The 19,748-nt window shown below is 30.7% G+C and overlaps 1 protein-coding gene across 2 annotated transcripts in view; it reads left to right on the top strand.

The window, feature by feature from the left end:
* The window catches only part of LOC131937886 (uncharacterized), a 47,566-nt gene extending 33,846 nt beyond the window's left edge, over window positions 1–13,720 (top strand). For both annotated transcript variants that reach the window (XM_059295585.1, XM_059295584.1), the window contains exons 8-12: window positions 3,766–3,991; window positions 4,413–4,612; window positions 9,564–9,789; window positions 10,418–10,534; window positions 13,611–13,720. In XM_059295585.1, coding sequence (XP_059151568.1) covers window positions 3,766–3,991; window positions 4,413–4,612; window positions 9,564–9,789; window positions 10,418–10,534; window positions 13,611–13,618 — 777 coding nt within the window. In that variant the 3' untranslated portion in view covers window positions 13,619–13,720. The remainder of the gene's footprint in view (window positions 1–3,765; window positions 3,992–4,412; window positions 4,613–9,563; window positions 9,790–10,417; window positions 10,535–13,610) is intronic.
* The last annotated feature ends 6,028 nt before the right edge of the window (window positions 13,721–19,748 follow it).

The raw sequence follows: 19,748 nt of genomic DNA, 5'->3' as shown, positions 1-19,748 counted from the left end.
CTATATCTATATCTATATCTATATCTATATCTATATCTATATCTATATCTATATCTATATCTATATCTATATCTATATCTATATCTATATCTATATCTATATCTATATCTATATCTATATCTATATCTATATCTATATCTATATCTATATCTATATCTATATCTATATCTATATCTATATCTATATCTATATCTATATCTATATCTATATCTATATCTATATCTATATCTATATCTATATCTATATCTATATCTATATCTATATCTATATCTATATCTATATCTATATCTATATCTATATCTATATCTATATCTATATCTATATCTATATCTATATCTATATCTATATCTATATCTATATCTATATCTATATCTATATCTATATCTATATCTATATCTATATCTATATCTATATCTATATCTATATCTATATCTATATCTATATCTATATCTATATCTATATCTATATCTATATCTATATCTATATCTATATCTATATCTATATCTATATCTATATCTATATCTATATCTATATCTATATCTATATCTATATCTATATCTATATCTATATCTATATCTATATCTATATCTATATCTATATCTATATCTATATCTATATCTATATCTATATCTATATCTATATCTATATCTATATCTATATCTATATCTATATCTATATCTATATCTATATCTATATCTATATCTATATCTATATCTATATCTATATCTATATCTATATCTATATCTATATCTATCTCTATCTCTATCTCTATCTCTATCTCTATCTCTATCTCTATCTCTATCTATATCTATATCTATATCTATATCTATATCTATATCTATATCTATATCTATATCTATATCTATATCTATATCTATATCTATATCTATATCTATATCTATATCTATATCTATATCTATATCTATATCTATATCTATATCTATATCTATATCTATATCTCTATCTCTATCTAATTCTATATCTATATCTATATCTATATCTATATCTATATCTATATCTATATCTATATCTATATCTATATCTATATCTATATCTATATCTATATCTATATCTATATCTATATCTATATCTATATCTATATCTATATCTATATCTATATCTATATCTATATCTATATCTATATCTATATCTATATCTATATCTATATCTATATCTATATCTATATCTATATCTATATCTATATCTATATCTATATCTATATCTATATCTATATCTATATCTATATCTATATCTATATCTATATCTATATCTATATCTATATCTATATCTATATCTATATCTATATCTATATCTATATCTATATCTATATCTATATCTATATCTATATCTATATCTATATCTATATCTATATCTATATCTATATCTATATCTATATCTATATCTATATCTATATCTATATCTATATCTATATCTATATCTATATCTATATCTATATCTATATCTATATCTATATCTATATCTATATCTATATCTATATCTATATCTATATCTATATCTATATCTATATCTATATCTATATCTATATCTATATCTATATCTATATCTATATCTATATCTATATCTATATCTATATCTATATCTATATCTATATCTATATCTATATCTATATCTATATCTATATCTATATCTATATCTATATCTATATCTATATCTATATCTATATCTATATCTATATCTATATCTATATCTATATCTATATCTCTATCTCTATCTCTATCTCTATCTATATCTCTATCTCTATCTCTATCTCTATCTCTATCTCTATCTCTATCTCTATCTCTATCTCTATCTCTATCTCTATCTCTATCTCTATCTATATCTATATCTATATCTATATCTATATCTATATCTATATCTATATCTATATCTATATCTATATCTATATCTATATCTATATCTATATCTATATCTATATCTATATCTATATCTATATCTATATCTATATCTATATCTATATCTATATCTATATCAATATCTATATCTATATCTATATCTATATCTATATCTATATCTATATCTATATCTATATCTATATCTATATATATATCTATATCTATATCTATATCTATATCTATATCTATATATATATCTATATCTATATCTATATCTATATCTATATCTATATCTATATCTATATCTATATCTATATCTATATCTATATCTATATCTATATCTATATCTATATCTATATCTATATCTATATCTATATCTATATCTATATCTATATCTATATCTATATCTATATCTATATCTATATCTATATCTATATCTATATCTATATCTATATCTATATCTATATCTATATCTATATCTATATCTATATCTATATCTATATCTATATCTATATCTATATCTATATCTATATCTATATCTATATCTATATCTATATCTATATCTATATCTATATCTATATCTATATCTATATCTATATCTATATCTATATCTATATCTATATCTATATCTATATCTATATCTATATCTATATCTATATCTATATCTATATCTATATCTATATCTATATCTATATCTATATCTCTATCTCTATCTCTATCTCTATCTCTATCTCTATCTCTATCTCTATCTCTATCTCTATCTCTATCTCTATCTCTATCTCTATCTCTATCTATATCTATATCTATATCTATATCTATATCTATATCTATATCTATATCTATATCAATGTCTATGTCTATGTCTATGTCTATGTCTATGTCTATGTCTATGTCTATGTCTATGTCTATGTCTATGTCTATGTCTATGTCTATGTCTATGTCTATGTCTATGTCTATGTCTATGTCTATGTCTATGTCTATGTCTATGTCTATGTCTATGTCTATGTCTATGTCTATGTCTATGTCTATGTCTATGTCTATGTCTATGTCTATGTCTATGTCTATGTCTATGTCTATGTCTATGTCTATGTCTATGTCTATGTCTATGTCTATGTCTATGTCTATGTCTATGTCTATGTCTATGTCTATGTCTATGTCTATGTCTATGTCTATGTCTATGTCTATGTCTATGTCTATGTCTATGTCTATGTCTATGTCTATGTCTATGTCTATGTCTATGTCTATGTCTATGTCTATGTCTATGTCTATGTCTATGTCTATGTCTATGTCTATGTCTATGTCTATGTCTATATCTATATCTATATCTATATCTATATCTATATCTATATCTATATCTATATCTATATCTATATCTATATCTATATCTATATCTATATCTATATCTATATCTATATCTATATCTATATCTATATCTATATCTATATCTATATCTATATCTATATCTATATCTATATCTATATCTATATCTATATCTATATCTATATCTATATCTATATCTATATCTATATCTATATCTATATCTATATCTATATCTATATCTATATCTATATCTATATCTATATCTATATCTATATCTATATCTATATCTATATCTATATCTATATCTATATCTATATCTATATCTATATCTATATCTATATCTATATCTATAGGCCTATAATTATATATATATATATATATATATATATATATATATATATATATATATATATATATATATATATGTGTGTGTGTGTGTGTGTGTGTGTGCACGTTTATGTTTATTGTAATACGTTAGCAAGTTATAAAAATTAACGGAGCAACACACATAAAATATCATATTTAATTATCGAACTATGTTTGGTCATTTATATTTATCATTGTACGTTGTTATTTTTTAATCTTTGTATAGTTTGGTACTGCCAGAACACCTGGTGTAAAGACTCACTGGCGAACTAGGGTTTCTGGACACGATCCCAAGAACAGTCGTGGATTTTTCTATAGGGATAAATTCAGGGTGGAACTCGATTTGATAAATATCACCCCCGATGACCAAGGCGATTTTTGCTGCTCTAGCATCATCAGTAAGAACGGAAAATTACAACTGCCCTCCACAAAACGTTGTGAGGACTTTATAGGTTGGTGTCTTTTATGAGGATGTGTTTTTTTTAGTGTCAACCTTCTTTTTTAAAATATTGTTACTTATTCTTTTAAATTCAAATCATAAAAAAACCTACATTTTTCAAAAAATTGATATTGAAAATAATATTTAACTCCTGTAATTGTATCAATGTTATTTAAACATACAATATTTCCTATCAGTGAAAATACACGTGACTGATATTCAAAATTTTACTTGCTTTACCTAAATATATTTGGATTTTTCTTAATGTCCACAAGCATCTAGGTTTGTCTAATTCGGAGGGACCTTTTTTTAAAATTAAAACAAAGTACTTCAATATACATACACACACATGCATATACATATAGTTGTAATGTTTTGTTGTTATGATTAGGTTAAACGTAGGTTCATTGTCTTTTACTTTTTACTATTTACAGTTACAAATCATTCTATAGTGGAACCAAGCGTAATTTCACAAGATCCAAACTTGAAAATCATTCAATGTACCCCTGATCTTGCGGGGATTCCTGATAAAGCAACAGAGATGGAAAACGTGTCGTTGTTCTGGCAAAATAAAGATTTCTATCCGAACTCCTATTTTTTGTATACATTAAAAGCATATTGGTATTCTGGTCAGGTAAGTGTATGGTTAAAACATTTTAAATTCAGTATCACTACAGATTATAATTTAAGCTTTACCTAAACAAACGTGTTTGATAAAATAGTATAAACTTCTATTTGTATTAGTTGTTGATATCTAGTATACTATTTTATTTCCACTATTTTTTAACGTTTCCAGTAAGCTCCAATTGAAAATAAACCGGGAGTGATCTCCCCAAAACTTTCTCGAATATTCTTATATAAAATAACCGGGGATGGGAACTCGGGCTATAGACATGATTTTAAATCCATTTTAAATACTTAAAGTTTTAAAAATAGAATAAAATCTCGTAGACAAATTAATTGCACACCAAGTGAACGCCAAATAAAAAAGCGCATAATAGTGCGCAATATTATTAGTACTTTTAAAATTAACATTAGTTTTTTGAGAAATCGGAAGTAGCGTTAATTACTACTTCCGGTCAACGGAAATTACTCAAAATTTGACAGAAGGTAGAGAATTAGCTCTTTTACTTACATCTGAAATAGTACTCAAGTTATAGGCTTTTGAAAAATTCAAAGTAGAAAAAGTACCACTTCCGGTTATCGGAAATCGCTCAAAAGTTGATACGGATCTACGATTTTGATAAAATACTTATATATGAAATTTCAACAAGCTAGCTGTAACGGTACTCAAGTAATCGTGTTTACACACACACACACACAGACACACACACAGACACACAGACATACGGACATAATTGCAAAGCCCAGTTTTTCAGACTGGATTACGCATACAACCTTTTAATTTTGATAAATCTGGATTGACAATTTTTGCCCGATTAAAGTAAGTCCTCTATACTTCGGATGTGAAGAAGGACTGAGGTGTAATACGGTGAAAATTGTTAAAATTTCAATTTATTTTTGTGCACGATTACAATACTTTCTCTATACTTCGTATATACGAGAAAGTAAAAACATGTTTTTTGTCTTTTGTTTTAAAAACCTAACCGTTTGATATGCTTTGATAATCTACTAACTTTTCTCCCTTTCATCATGTGTCCACTTTATAGCCTGTACAACTGCTGTTTGTTTATTCCTGCTGGACATAGACCACCAACCACTCACATATCGATCTAATGCACAAGTGTAAACTATGCTTAAGTTACCGGTCTCAATTCAGCCATCCCTCTTTTATACGAGAGACTTATTAACTTTGGGTTTTAAGATTAGTCTAGAAGCGTAGGGTAAATGTTTTCATTAATTGTGCCCCGTAGAATACAGTTTTGCTTGTCTTTAATAAGTCAATACTAACAGGAGGAGGAACTGCAGGTCCCTTGTATGTCAGCTGATCTCGAACATTACCAAAGGCATCTTGTACAGATGCACCTATTTATAGATTGATTATATTAAATATCTTATGAGGTGGGAAAGGGGGGGGTAGTAATCGGAATAACTGTACAAAAAAATAAACATACTTTCAGACAACTTCAAGAACGTTAATATGAGTCATCATGATCAGTACCCACAGATGTATTTATAAACATATACTAAAAACATCGGGTAATTTTAGCAAAAAAAATATAAAAGCACTTATAGATAAAAGTATCACTACCACCAAAAGATAAGTAAGCAAACTTGAAATAAGTAATTACTCTAGTTGTTTTTTTTACAACCTGAATCATAGTTTTTGCTACAGGTTAAACTATGTGATTATTGTTTTTAGAATCAAAAGTAAACATGTGTGTGAGCTAATCAGTGATTTAACATATACCTTATTATTATAATAAATAAACCGAAAGTTATCTTCCCTAAACTTACACGAATATACTTGTATAACACTATGGCGGATTGCAACTCGGGATAGAGAAAATATTTTTAATCCATTTTTAGTAACTTAAACTTTTTAAAAAAGAATAAAATCTCGAAGAAAAACGAATTGCGCACCTAGTGAACGCAATACAAAATGTGTATAATAGTTCGCAATATTTTTAGTACTTTATAAATTCATATGCGTTATTTGAGAAATCGGAAATAGCGTAAAGTACTTCTTTTGTTCAACATAAATTACTCAAAATTTAGAAAAATACAGAGAAATAGAACTTTTACTTACGAGTAAAATTGCTATTATTATTATCTATTTAAAATAGTACTCAAGCTACAGGCTTTTAAAAAATAAAAATAGAAAAATGTTCCACTTCCGGTTATCGGAAATATCTCAAAAGTTGATACAAAAATAAAAATTTGATACAACAATATATATATATATATATATATATATATATATATATATATATATATATATATATATATTAATCAACCTAGTTAAAACGGTACTTAAGTTATTGTGTTTACAGACACACATACACACACACACACACACACACATGCACACATTGCAAAGCCCAGTTTTATCCGCTCAATTACGCATAAAACGCCTAGATTTTGATAAATCTTGATTTATAATTTTTTGCTCGTTTAAAATAAGTCCCCTTTACTCCGTATACGATGAAGTACTGAGGTGTAAAACGGTGAAAACTGTCTAAACTTCATATGATTTATGTGCAGGATTACAATACTTCTTGTATACTCTGTATTTGAGAAAGTAAAAATAATCTTTAAAGAGCACAAACAGCAATAGCTAATAAAACAAGGTAATTAAAAAGTCTTGTGACAATTTAAGCGCAATTTCCTTATGCTATCTAAAAATAGCTCTGTCGTAGCGTAAATCAAGAGCAGGGTTAGTAAACCATTGGTTAGTTATTAAAACGTTTTTTATTTAAAAAAATTCAGTATTTTACATGTTTTATTTACAATAGAGTTACATGACTAAAAACCATTGCGCGCCTAGCTACTGAACGTGATGACGCAGCCATTGAACGTGATGGCGCAGCTATTGAACGTGATGACGCGTGTGGTGTGGTTGGAAAAAATGCCTACTAATTGGGTCCAAATTTTAATTAATTAAAAAAAAAATTGTGACCGAACGAAAGGATATTTTTGAAAACTTTCTTCGGCAATATTGTTCTAAATTATGGAATGAATCGATTGGTACATGTTTCAAGTCGCTAAGTGGTCTGGTTGCCGAGATATGGGCCAAAAACTGCTTTTTTTCGAGGTTTTTTGGCTTTTCCGGGAAATCCATGAAAGAAACCCGGAATTTTTATGGCCTATGTTCATCTTTGTAACTTGCTTAACATAACTGCTTTTGGAACTAGTCATCGATATTGCTTCGTTAAGGAGGAGATACGACTTAAAGCTGCGGACACACATTCATCCATCCATCCATCCATACATCCAGAAATGACGGGTTAATAAACGCAATTCTCCAGAATGGAAATTGCGCTAAAAATGTAAAGATTAGAAGGGCAATAATTTAGTTAAAATTAAGTTTGCTGTGGATTATTACTTAGAATGTTCCAGCTATTAGCTTTATAATAAGTGAAGCAGTAAAAGCTCTGTTTTATACAGACTTTGCACTCAATTTGTTTATGCTGTAATGTTTTAGTATTTATATGAATTAAGACATTATTTTTTTGTAACAACGAAGACTATTAATACTAATAGTTTAATAACTATTTATATGGTTGAAAATGACAATTACAATTAAATGTGTAGACATATCTATGTTAAGAAAGTGATTATTTCCACTAGATCGCTTGTGTTAAGTAATATTCTAACGCGTCAAATTTAGTTTACGCTGACTATAAACAGTGGCGGAACTAGAAAAAAAGGGCCACCCCCCGCAAAAAATTTTTTTAGGCCCCCCCCTATATATATATATATATATATATATATATATATATATATATATATATATATATGTGTGTGTGTGTGTGTGTATACAATCACAAAATACGAACGATACTCATTGCTGGCCTGTTCTGGATTAGAAAAACATCAATTAAAAAGTTTTTCAACATTATGTCAAGTGTGTATGAGCATGTGTGTTTTGAGAAAATCAGTTTTAATTAATTTTTATTATAAGACAGCTTATTACTAGTCGGTCAAAATAATATAAAGCATGAAAGCTTTGTATAAGTAATGGTGCCTCGTGTTATGTTTATTTTAATGTTTTTTTATATAATAATATATTATTAATTTTTTAAATATTATTGATTTAATACACTTCCTTTTTATACAATGTCATTCTTTAGTAATTACTTTATTTAAAAAAATAATAATTAAGAGAAGTAATTGCTTTTTAATTTGTTTAGTACAAATCTATTAAAAGGAGTTTATGATCACCCCTAATTGACTATTTTTAAAAAAAGGGAAATAAGTCATTGGAGTGGTTTGAACATTTGCTTATCTTTGATAAGTTAAATTGTAGGAGAAAGACTCGGCTTTCACAGTGGTTTAATAAAAACAAAGGGAAAAAGAATATACAAGAGCGTGGGGTGGTGTCTATAGAATAAATATAATCCAACCACAGCTACGGTAATTTTTTTACAAAACAACCATCAAGTCAAAAATGAAAGAAAATTTACTTTTTTTTAAACTATAAAAAATTTATTATGGTCGGCTCTGGGCCCCTAAATGGCGTGGGCCCTCCCGCCCCTGACTATAAATCATATAGTGTTGCGTTTCTTGTTTTTGATTGCGTTGCGTGTATTTTGTTCTGTGTTATAAATTGTTTTTTGTTGTCGGCCTACATGGTTGTTTGTTGTTTTGTTTTCTACAGAGTAATGTTTGAATTAATTTTTTTACCTTAGCGAAGCAGTGCCATATATATATATATATATATATATATATATATATATATATATATATATATATATATATATATATATATATATATATATATATATATATATATATATATATATATATGGCGCCATTTTCTCGACTTGTTGCTCCAACTAGCCCGAAAACTAGTATACGCCTCTGCATCAGTACATCAAAATCTATCTACTTTTAGCAAATAACCACCACTATAGATATAAACATTTTAAATAATTTAAATCCAATACATGTTTTGAGCACAGTACCCAGAAGTGAATCTAATCAAACCTGGTGGAAAAGTTCATTGGACGGTGGCCCGAAAATTTGAAAACTTGAAACCCAACAAGAGAATGGTCAAAGATATTACGTGGCTTGGTTTGTTAATCAATGGCCTACAAGCCCAAGACGCTGGCTGGTACTGTTGCAGTGTAACTTACTATGACATAGCTGATGCCAAACGTTTAGCCCATAGATGTCATTATTTATCAGGTGACAAGCCGTCCCTACAATATATTATTCCGTATTATTAGACCAATGTTCAAGAAACAAATGGCTTAATATAAGCTGCTATTAACGTGTTTCTACATTATCTCGCTGAACCTTAGATAAGAGAGTGCTATGCTGCCTGTTAATCGAAATATTATAATCTTATATGTGTGATTACATCTAAGAGTCCAATGAATATAGAAAAGCTTTTAGAACAACCAGAAAAATACAGAATTCATAACATGCCAAGTAAACAAACGAAAAGCATTTGCTTCAATTTATATTTTAGTCTGTCGTTAAGTTTAAGACAATTAACTGCAAACGGAAATTGATTTTGTGATATAATGGGAAAAAACATGAAAAATTATATTTAGACATGGCTATAAATAGCTGAAGCAAAGCATACCCGCTGACGGCTAATGTTATATAATATACTATAGCACTTTACTTGAATTGAAGAGTAAAAATGAAATAGACAATTGCAGGCGGAGGTATTTTTTTGTAGTTAAAGACAAATATTCTATTAAATTATTTTCTTCTAAGATAAAACCTTCTTGTGATATTTTTATGATTATATAAAATGTTTAATGTATCTTCTTCATGTGAACTAAATGTATCTACCTGTGTATAGTTTCAGGTATTCAAGGCATACAATACTCCACAAACGGGAGCTCAATCAAGATAGTTGACGAGAGCCTAATCTTCGGGTTGCTGATTTTTTCATGGACTCTGCTACACATGTTTTGGGGTACAATACGATTTTTTTTTATAATCAACACTTTTTGAAGAGTAGAGGACTATTTTTACTTTAAATAATTGTAATTTTTTAAAATAATTGACGTATTGAATTTACGGGTATTCAGTGCGGACCAAAAAAGGTTACGACGCCAAGACTAAATAAATTACCTTTAGATATCTACAATCTATTCTAAATGCGTGACACAACTAAGCACAAAACTAGGTTACAGTTGTCACAGAACTAAAATACACAGACGTGAACTAACCTAATCTCGTGTATTTAAAGTGCTAGATTAACTTTTATATCTAATTTTATGAATGTGTAAACATATTATTTTGCAGCATTTTCTTAACTCATTTTTCTCGAAATTATGTTTTTTTAAGATATACTACACCCTCGATATATATCAGTAGCGAGGTCGGGTGTCACCCGGTTCGGCACTTAATGGTGTCACACCTCCCCCAGAGGCGTTGCGACCATTCCCGGGGACAAACTTTCAAGTTTTCGATTTGCACCCCCACCCCCCCCCCCCTCAAGTTTTCGATTTGCACCCCCTCAAACTTTCGATTTGCACCACCCCCCTCAAGTATTTCTCTATATATTTTGCTAATTTTTGCCTTGGTGTCACCCCCCTAAATAGTGTCACCCGGTGCGGTCCGCACCCCCGCCCCCCCCCCTCGCTACGCACCTGATATATATATATATATATATATATATATATATATATATATATATATATATATATATATATATATATATATATATATATATATATATATATATATATATATATAAATTCTATAAAGTATATCTATATATATAAAAAGCAATCTATGTTTGTGTGTGTGTGTGTGTGTCCTTTATGCATTACTACACCTCTCATCACATCGCAGTGAAACTTTGGGAAGTTGTTGAGAATATTCCTGGGGAGGTTTCTGCGAAAAAAATAATTTCAAATTCGCAGGGGTGGCGCCCCGGCAGGGCGCGATTTGTTTTTTTCTCTATATACGGTATATAAAACTAAAAGTCTATTTTGATTTCACACTGTTCATCCGATAGACATGAAACTTTGGGGAGTTCGTTATAATCCTCTAGGGAAGGGTTATGTAAAAAAAAGGTTTAATTTCGCAAGGGCGGCGCCACAGTAGGATGCGATTTTTCTCTATATACGGTATATACAAATAATAAAAGTGAATTGCAGTGACACCATTCATCCTATATCCATGAAACGTTGGGGGTGTTGATTAGGACACTCTGGGGAAGGGTTCTGTAAAAAAATCATATTTAATTTCGCAAGGGCGGCGCCACGGGAGGGTGCGATTTTTTCTAAATACGGTATATAAAAATAAAAGTCGATTTTGGTTTGGCATCGTTCATCCGATCGCCATCAAACTTTGGGAAGTTGATTAGAACATTCCAGAGAAGGTTTCTGTAAAAAAAAACTCCTTTTTTAATTTCGCAAGGGCGGCGCCACGGGAGGGTGTGATTTTTCTCTATTTTGCGGTTTATAAAAATATAAGTCTATTTCGGTTTCACGCCGTTCATCCGTGTACCATGAAACTTTGGGGAGATGATTAGATCACTCAGTAGTAGGGTTCTGCAAACAAAAATATTGTTTAATATTGCAAGGCCGGCGCCCTCCGGGGGGGGGGAGCGATTTTTTTTTCTCTATACACGGTATATAAAAAATAAAAATCGGATGCGGTTCATCCGAGTGCCATGAAACTTGAGTGAGTAGATGAGAATACTCCTGAGAATATTTTTGCGAAAAAGAAAACTAAAGTTTCTTATGGGCGGCGTCATATAGGGTACAACTTTCGTCAATACACGGTTGGGCGCCCAGAGTTTTAGAGCGACTATGTTGGCACTTGGCATCCGTTAATCGAGCGTCCTGCATAGCGAGTAAGGGGTACTACTATATTCAGCGGTAAAACTACAACAGGCTTCTAAAAATAACTTTGTAACGCGAGGAAATCCTTCTGTACAGTTTCGTCACCTTGCCGAAGATGAAAAAATAACTTTTTGAATATGAGGAGCCTACTGTAGAGTGTCGTCACTTTGCGAATGATGCAATAATCATCTACTATAAGACAAGCCAGTCAGAAATTGAGATCGAGCATCTAATAATAGACCATTAGTAACACGTCAAATACTTTTTTTACGTGTTAAAGAAAAAAATCCTGTTCATTTGTGTCACTTTAGCGAATGACGAAATCTGCACCATTATAACAGGATGCTATTTGGCACGATGGCGCCTGTTACTTTTAAGGAGACAGGGGTCGTACGCCGCACCTATGCGGTAGTCTAATCGGAGGGTGGGGGCCCTGAGAGCGCCCATGTGCGTCTCTGACACATGGGCGGTCACCGAAGTGTGTCCTAACATATTATTTCGGTGAGTGATTAATGTACACTCAATGTTTACATGCGGTAGTGTAGGTAAACCCGTGTCCCGATATTTATGATTTAAGCACAGGCATTGTTTACATTTAAATAACTCACTTTTAGAAAAGACGTTCACGCGTCTAAGAACATATGATTGGTAACGCGTTGGTGAAATCCTTCTAATACATTTCGTCAAACTTTCTTCTATCCCCGCGGCAACGCGCGGGGGACGGGTACGCTAGTATATATATATATATATATATATATATATATATATATATATATATATATATATATATATATATATATATATATATATATAAATTCTATAAAGTATATATATATATATATATATATATATATATATATATATATATATATATATATATATATATATATATATATATATATATATTTGTATGTATAACAGTAACTCAGTACATTAAGTAGTGATTTTTTTGAAATATACTAATAGCGTAAGAACTTATTGATAGGAAACATCGATAAAAAAAAGACCACAAAACGGTCATACCGATGGCGAACGGAATGACAGACACACTACCTAGCGGCTTATATTATATATTTTTATCAACTTAGGTTTAAGGAAGTAAAAAATGGTGTATAATGCTTCTTTTATTTTTAATCTTTTAACTCAAAAACACGTTTATATTATGTATTTTTATAATTACTTTTTAAATTTTAGGTGAATAATGTTTTTGTTCCTCGCGTATACGCCACCAAACACTTAGAAGTCTTATCTACTGGTGATATACAATAGTATGTTATAAGGAAACCATCAAGCTCTAACCATCAAAGCTTTGAATTTTACTGGACACCAGATCATGAAAATTACCTGAAAACAAACAACCCTATTGTAAATAACATCTTTAAAATTTTAATATTAGATCAAAGAATTAAAAATTGTAAACGCAAATAAATCAAGTTTTGATTAATTTCACTTACTATCTATATATTTTTTTTTTACCATGGACATCTGTCCCTTACAAACATGTTGTGTCATATTTACCTTTGTTAGTATGTTTGCTATATATATATATATATATATATATATATATATATATATATATATATATATATATATATATATATAATCAAACTACAAAGACAAAACAATTGATATTCTAAGAGTTATTCAAGTCAGATAACAATCAAGCTTTTACGGGTCAGTTTTAGGTTAGATTAGATTAGGCTAGAATAGTCAAGAACATAGGGGAGAGGCGTGTGTGAGTTGAGTTAACCACGGAGTTTTAAGTGTTGTTATCCATAAGTGAAGTGCGGGTATAAAAGCTGGAGTGAAAGATTGTAAGCGGTTCCTTATTTAGTAGAGGCAATGGACGAGGGTTTCTGTGTTATGTGTAAAGATGAGAACAAATAAAGTATTGAACAACTGCGAAGCACTCGACAAACTGATGCAGCCAACCACAACTCAACAGATAGACCTAATCCTAACAGCTCAACTAAAAACGCAAGCGACAACAGTGAACATAAGCATCGAACCTAGCAACGGAACTATGGTGAACAACACTACACCACCAGTATGACGCCTCTATTCCCTATGACTCACATCCACACATTGTTAAGGATGCAAAAAAAAAAAAATAATAATAATAAAAAGGAAGCATGAGGACAGTATAACCATGCTATATAAAAACAATACGAGATACAGCTGCAATAACCCCACGAAACGCGAAACAAACCTAGTAACATCACGAAACTACAATCGCGGCAATCCGAGCCTCTGAACTTATAACTCATGCAAAAGTAAAGTCGCGCGGATACTGCTTTTACATGTACAACTCATATAAAAATAGTCCACCTTGAAAACAACAAAATGTCCGCAATGTAATAATTTGATATAAAGTAGTCACGCAATCGAGTAGTAATTTTCTTTATTTCCGAATTCTCAAAAAACAAATGTGAATTTATAAAGGTTTTATTCTTGTTGTTAAAATGTATGTTTTTAAAGACTACATTATGTGAAAGCATTGGGGGAACTCCAATAATAATTTCTTCAAGATCACAAATCACCGACCTAAATGGAGCGTTTAGCATATCAGGCATGCTCAAATTTTTTATACTTAAAATAAGTATCACATAAATTAGAATAGCATGTATTAACGAAATTCTAAAAAATACATGGCAGAATACATTTGCATAGGTTTTATTTGTTAATTTAAATCGATAATAATGGTGTGGCTGTCTCTTTGTGTATCTGTGTATATGTATCTTTTGGGAATGCTTTTAATATAGAGAAAGCACAAGCAGGGCATCTATATAATATAAAAAAATCACTTGCATTACGGCTAAACTCATTTGTCTAATCTTAAAAGTGGTTTGTGTAAAGTTTCTTTCATGCATCTATGCATCTTTTCGGTAGGGGCGAAGCCTCTTTAACCTTCTATCCCCCTATAGAATGTCTATTTCCTCCTCCCTCCCCCTGAAAAACGTGTAGTTCCCCTCCCCTAAAATGATAAATAATTTATATAGAAAAAAATATACTTTTAACAGTGTCGGCCTCCTTTGCCCCGGAGAATTGTGTTTGACCTCGTTTCGTTGAATGGGACGGTAGACTTGCTTTGGGGTGTGTGTGTGTGTGTGCCCCCTCCACTGTAGAGTCGCCTGAAATAAATTCTAAATGCGAATTTTGTCATGATTGAGATTAGGTGCATTGTTAATGGGTATGGCTACGACTATTTTTAATATCAATGTTCAGTAATTTCGTGTAGAACAAACATTAATCCGATTAAAATGCTGATTCTGGATAAAATAAATTCCATTTGTAATGTCATTTAACTTTTTCTGTTCAATTTGGCGTTAATGTGGATTTTTTGGTTGTGGTTTTGATTTAGAGAAAAGAGACAACACTATCAACTTAGCGCCCTTTGTATCCCTCCCTCAACGGGCCATCTATCTCGTACAAATTTAAATATTTGCAAATGATAACCCAGAGACTTAAATTCTACTGTATAATTTTTTCCTAAGGTCACTTCTGGGTCGGTGCCACCGATCAAATGTCTGAAGGAAGTTGGGTTTGGGTTGAGGACGGAATAACGGCAGTTCGACACGATTTATTTGAATCCGATCATAATAACGACTTTACTGATTGCAGTAATTATAATTACTACTACGATACATTAGCCAACGCTCCTTGCACATTTATCGAATTCTCATACTTGTGCATGGAACCCAGTAAGCTTCTTTTTTGTGTTTAAAAAAATAAACTCTTAAAAGGTCGCTACCTTAATTTGAATATTATGTATTATAATAACTGTGTAATTAAAAAAAAATATAATTAAATGTGCATATTGTGTTAGATTTTCAATTTTAATCAAATGTTTACTATTCATTGCAATAAAGGTGCATATTTTATAGTACTAAAAAAAATCAAGTCATCTGGCTCCATGCATCAGTTGAATGTATTGATACAATTTAAACTTGCAAAATTGTGCACGTTTAAAAATGTGTCGAAAAATTACGGAAATAGGCCTAAATTATGAGTTTCAGTTAACTAAAATAGTTAAAAAATTAGACAGCAACCAGCATTGCAATCTTTTATATTATGTGAATTTTCATCAGTTTCTTCTAGGCATCTCTTCGGTAAACTTTGTTCTTCGGGGCTTAGCCCCCCACCCCCCCACCCCCCCCCCCCCCCCCGAACGAAATGAAATTTACATAATTTGTATAGAAAATTTTGTATAAAAATTTGAACAGTGTCCGCCCCCCCCCCCCCCCCCCGAAGAAAGTCTACCGCCCCCCCCCCCACCCCGAAAATTTCAAGTGCCCCCCCCCCCCCCGGAGAAAAAAGTCGGGAAGAAACTATGATTTTCATTTACAAGCAGTGAACATTTTAGGTATTAATCATAGTAATTGTGTACTTATAATTATTTGGTTTTCCTATATTTCAGACTCTGCGACTTCAAAGTGCCAATGTTCAATTACCACAATGAAAACGACACGGATTATAACAACATATTCCACTACACCATCTGCCAACATAACATTTACAACCACACAACCTATAACCAATCAATACACTACCAGAGCATTTACCATCAAGCCAGACAGCGCCACACCATCTGTCAGAGCACAATTAGCAACCACAACATTTACCAGCATGCAAGCTACAATCACATCAGCTGCAACAACACCAACTTGTGAGGTTCAAACTGTATTGTTAGTAGCAGGTTTGGATGTTGCTGATACATTTTTAAACCACTAATTCGTAAAATTCTGCCTATTTTCGAATTTAATGATATTGGACAGGCAAATGTTTATAAAATTGCATGACGACTTGTGTTAAGGCAGTTACAAATGACTGATGTCAAACTTTCGCATTAATATAATTTAGAATATTGGGAAAAAAGAGGAAGTTATATCATAAGTTTTTTTAACTTTCAATTTATATATATGTATATATATATATATATATATATATATATATATATATATATATATATATATATATATATATATATATATATATATATATATATATACATATATACATATATACATATATAATTTTTCTTCTTTCATTTTTTTCTGATCATTTCATTTGTTGATGTTGTTATGAAAATTACATTCAAAATAAATTTCAATTTTCCACGTAAATTAAAGTATAGTTAGTTTATAATGTTTATAAAATTAAAGTGGGTGAAAAATGAATTGGTCTAAGTTAAAAGAGTTAGTTGTTGGATGTCTGTTAATGATCCGCCGTCTGCGCATATTGTTTTGTCGGATGACAGAAAGTTGAAAATTTCATTTTTGACAGATCTCGTTGGACGGTTGCTTGTCTTTAGGTATTATTCAATTTCGTTGTTTGTGTAAACTTTCGCTAGGCAGTATCTGCTCTGCATCACTGTATCGTCTATTTGTTTTTATCAATGTTAGCTAAACCAGTAAGAGTCAAATCTTATAGACGGGAGTGCTAACGAAGTTAAAGAGGTAGGGACATAGTATTTCAACACAAGGGTGTGGTCATGGTGACGAAGGGGGTGTATTTATGGGGGCAATATGATATTGGGCTCATGAGGTTTAGGGGCGAGGGTGGGGAGGGTGTGATGAAAGGGGATGTGTCGGTTAGGATTAGGCGGGCAGGTGGCCAATGCAGTGTAATATGTTCTTTACGTTGTGGTGTTGCTAATTATGGTATACGTGTTTGAGTGCTGTCGAGTCGTCTACGACAAATCAAGTCTCGTACGTATCCCGTGAACTGGAACTTGTCGTGTTTTGCTCTTATTCTATATATAATCTTATATGATCTTTGCTTGTTTAGCTATGGAATTGGCTAATTTAAGATAAAATTTAATTTGAAAGAGACTAGACTTAGATCTAGATCTAGATGGGGAATATGCGCGTAAATCAAGTTGCATAAGGAAAATCGAAGTATTATTATATAGCACAAAAAACATCAGTGACGTCACGAGTCTAGATAGCTAAGTTGTCAGTGTAATAGGCTTTTAAGCGTGTGGCACGGGTTATAGACACATCACGTCAATGTTAAAAACTAAATTCATTGGTTGTTTTTACTTTCTAGTATATACGAAGTATAGAGAAAATCTTATAATCGTGCTAAAAAAAAATCGAGATTTTTATAAATCTCGACGTTTTACACCTCACTGATACGGAAAAACATAATTTTGCAATTTTGTCCGTATGTCTTTGTGTCTGTCTGTGTGTCTGATTGTCTGTGTGTAAACACGATAACTTGAGTACCGTTCCAGCTAGGTTGATGAACTTTCATATATAAGTATTTTATCATAATCTTAGATCCTGATCAACTTTTTAGCAACTTCCAATAACCGGAAATGGTACTTTTTCTACTTTGAATTTTTTCAAGAGCCTTTAACTTGAGTACTATTTCAGATAGATAAATGAAATTTCACTTGTAAGCAAAAGATCTATTTCTCTACCTTCTGTTAAATTTTGAGTAATTTCTGTTGACCGCAAGTACTAATTTACGCTATTTTCGATTTCTCAAAAAACGCATGTAAATTTATAAAGTACTAATAATATTACGCACTATTATGCACATTTTGTTTTGGCGTTCTCTTGGTGCGCAATTCTTTTTTCTATGAGATTCTATTCTATTTTTAAAAGTTTATGTAATTAAAAATCATGTCTATATTCCAAATTATATACGAATATTCGAGAAAGTTTAGGGGAGATCACTCCCGGTTTATTTTTAGATGTGAATGATAAAGTTGCCTATCTGAAATTGGCGGTTTAAAAGTAGTGAAGTAGAGTTCATCTGTTTCTTTGTCATAAGCATATGAAGGGATAGTGTGGTCAGAGACATGCTAGGCCGGAATCGTTTTTTTTTCACGGTAAAAACATGTTGTATCAGACTATGCGGGACACTGGGCATGTAAAGTAGAGTTGATTAGGTCACCTGTGACGTCAGTATATGAAGGGATAGTGTGGTCAGACAATGCTCAGCCAAAATCGGTGTTTTTAAAAGATAAAAAACGTCTTTTTGATTGTGGGGTCTGGTTATTTTGTGATGATAAGTGACAGACGTGATGTCATTTATGGATAACTCCCGAAACCCACAGTTATCCAAGGGATGACCGGGTAAGTCCAGTGTATATTATTTGCTTTTACTTTCTCGAATAAGATGTATAGTGAAAGTATTGAAATCTTGAAAAAAAGCTAGATTTTTGCAATTTTGGACGTTTTACACCTGTCTGAGTCGGAAAAACATAGTTGTCTGTATGTCTATGTGTGTGTGTGTCTGTGAACACAATTACTTGAGTACCGTTACAGCTAGGTTGATGAAATCTCATATATAAGTATTATATCAAATTTTTAGTTCTGTACC

The sequence above is a fragment of the Physella acuta genome, unplaced genomic scaffold (assembly GCF_028476545.2).
Source record: "Physella acuta isolate Inbredline_101_S28 unplaced genomic scaffold, ASM2847654v3 ptg000224l, whole genome shotgun sequence".
Classification (NCBI taxonomy): domain Eukaryota; kingdom Metazoa; phylum Mollusca; class Gastropoda; family Physidae; genus Physella; species Physella acuta.
The sequence above is the reverse complement of the archived record's forward strand: the minus strand, read 5'-3'. Positions and strand labels throughout refer to the sequence as shown.